This window comes from Tribolium madens, unplaced genomic scaffold, assembly GCF_015345945.1.
Source record: "Tribolium madens isolate multiple individuals breed KSU strain unplaced genomic scaffold, Tmad_KSU_1.1 Scaffold_3;HRSCAF=73;Tcas5.2_LG2, whole genome shotgun sequence".
In the NCBI taxonomy this organism is placed as follows: domain Eukaryota; kingdom Metazoa; phylum Arthropoda; class Insecta; order Coleoptera; family Tenebrionidae; genus Tribolium; species Tribolium madens.
The window spans coordinates 14023197-14025317 of record NW_025401006.1 but is presented as its reverse complement, the minus strand read 5'-3'; the positions used below and the strand labels follow the sequence as shown (position 1 = coordinate 14025317).

At 34.4% G+C, this 2121-nt stretch overlaps 1 protein-coding gene across 2 annotated transcripts in view; it reads right to left on the bottom strand.

Moving 5' to 3' along the window:
* Positions 1-2121, bottom strand: part of LOC123007507 (vesicular glutamate transporter 2.2-like) — an 11100-nt gene that overhangs the window by 4594 nt on the left and 4385 nt on the right. For both annotated transcript variants that reach the window (XM_044402850.1, XM_044402851.1), the window contains exon 4: positions 729-1392. In XM_044402850.1, coding sequence (XP_044258785.1) covers positions 729-1392 — 664 coding nt within the window. The remainder of the gene's footprint in view (positions 1-728; positions 1393-2121) is intronic.

Sequence of the window (2121 nt, the reverse complement as noted above, 5' to 3'; positions counted from 1 at the left end):
AAAACAGCTTTTAACTCAAAAACTGTTTCTTTTTTTGTGAATAAAATTTTTCGAAAAAAAATCGATTTTTAGGACACCAAACTAAATCCAGAGAAACAGACCAAAATAAAACGGTAATTTGAATCTAATTTAGTGATTTTGTGGCTTATTTTAGCAAAATTTTTAGCTCAACAACCTGTTTTTACTCTCAGAAATGTCACAAGTAGCATAATTTTCGATCTAATTTGGTAATTTTTGGGCCTTTTTGAGCAAACTTTTTTACTGAGAAAGTTCAAGAATAATTGAAAAGGCAAAAATATTTTCATTTTCCACCTAATTTGGTCTCTTTTAGCAAAAAACTCAGTTTAACTCAGCTCAAAAATGTGCTTAAAAAAATAGTAGTTGATTTTTCGACTGGTTTCGTGATTTTTTATATTGTCTTGAAGTTTTATTCAAAATTTGAGTTTTAAACTTAAAAAAAAGCTAAAAGGTTCAAAAAATAGTATGATTTTTGACCAAATTTGACTTTTTTTTTTGAAAAAAAAGCAACGAAACAATTTTTGTAATTTTTTATAAATAGTTTCTGTACCAGCAACTATTTTATAACTTTATTTAGAGATTTTAAGAGAAGTTATGTTAATTTAGAAGTTTTTCTTGCAGGGTCGTAGAAAAAATTATGTATGTTACACTGGAGAAAAATATTTTTTCCTCCCTTGGTGGAGTAATAACTATTGTTTTGATTGACTAACCTTTCATAAACTTTGGCAATTGTGTCAACAGCGTGTAAAACCCCCAATTATCGGTAAAATGTGACACCACAATGGCCCAAACCGGCGCCGACGTGAAAATCCTCTTCCAGGGATACACAATCCCTTCTTTTGCATCAACATTCCCCAAAGACTGTTGAATATAATCTAATTCTTCTTTGGAAATTCGTGGGTCCTCGGCCGGCGACTCCGCCACAACAATCCACCAAACCACGAACCAAACCAACCCAATGGTACCAAAGAAATAAAAAATGCTGGGCCACCCCAACGCCGTGGCCAAATAGGCACTAACTGGCATGGAGACCACAGTCCCGATGTGGCTCCCCGCGAAGGCCAAAGTGGCCAATCTGGTCCTCTCCAAAGGGGGCGCCCATCGGGCCCAAACCGCGTGGATGCAAGGGTAAGTCACCCCCTCGAAGACCCCCTCGATTATCCTCAAAGTGAGAAGCAAGTAAATGTTGACTCGGGCCAGGAGGGGGGTTATCAGGGTCAGGAATGCTGTGACAGCAATCCCCCCACCGAAGACTCTTTTACCCCCGATTTTCGCCGAAAGCCAACCACCGAACAACTGGGTGGTGATGTAGCCGTAGAAGAAGGAACTTAGGACCACCCCTTGGACTTTTGAGTCCCAATCGAATTCGGGGCCCTAAATTTGTCTAAATTAATTACACAAGGCGACAAAAAAAACTCAGACAACTTGACAAATTTTATATCATTTTGTTCGTCTCAGTAAGACAAATCAAATGCACTAAAAAAAATTCAAAAAGTCCACACACTTTGAACTAAATAATTTTTTTCTAATTTAAGTGAATTTAAAATCCTTTAACTTTAAAAAATCATTACTCAATAACTATTAGCCGATTTCCTTCAAATAAAGACCATTCTAAAGGGATGGCCTTGCCCTTTAGAATGATATAAAATTTTAAATTGAATATTGGCAAACTTTTCTTCGAACAGTGTTCGAAAAAGTTTGAAAAATCTTTCAAAAAAAACAGCTTTTAACTCAAAAACTGTGTTTCTTTTTTTTGTGAATAAAATTTTTCGAAACAAAATCGATTTTTAGGACACCAAACTAAATCCAGAGAAACAGATCAAAATAAAACGGTAATTTGAATCTAATTTAGTGATTTTGTGGCTTATTTTAGCAAAATTTTGCAAAAAAAAAGAAGTTTTTAGCTCAACAACCTGTTTTTACTTTCAGAAATGTCAAAAGTAGCATAATTTTCGATACAATTTTGTAATTTTTTGGGTCTTTTTGAGCAAACTTTTTACTAAGAATGTTCAAAAATAATTGAAACGGAAAAAATATTATCATTTTCGACCTAATTTGGTCTCTTAGCAAAAAAACTCAGTTTATTAGCTCAAAAATGTGCTT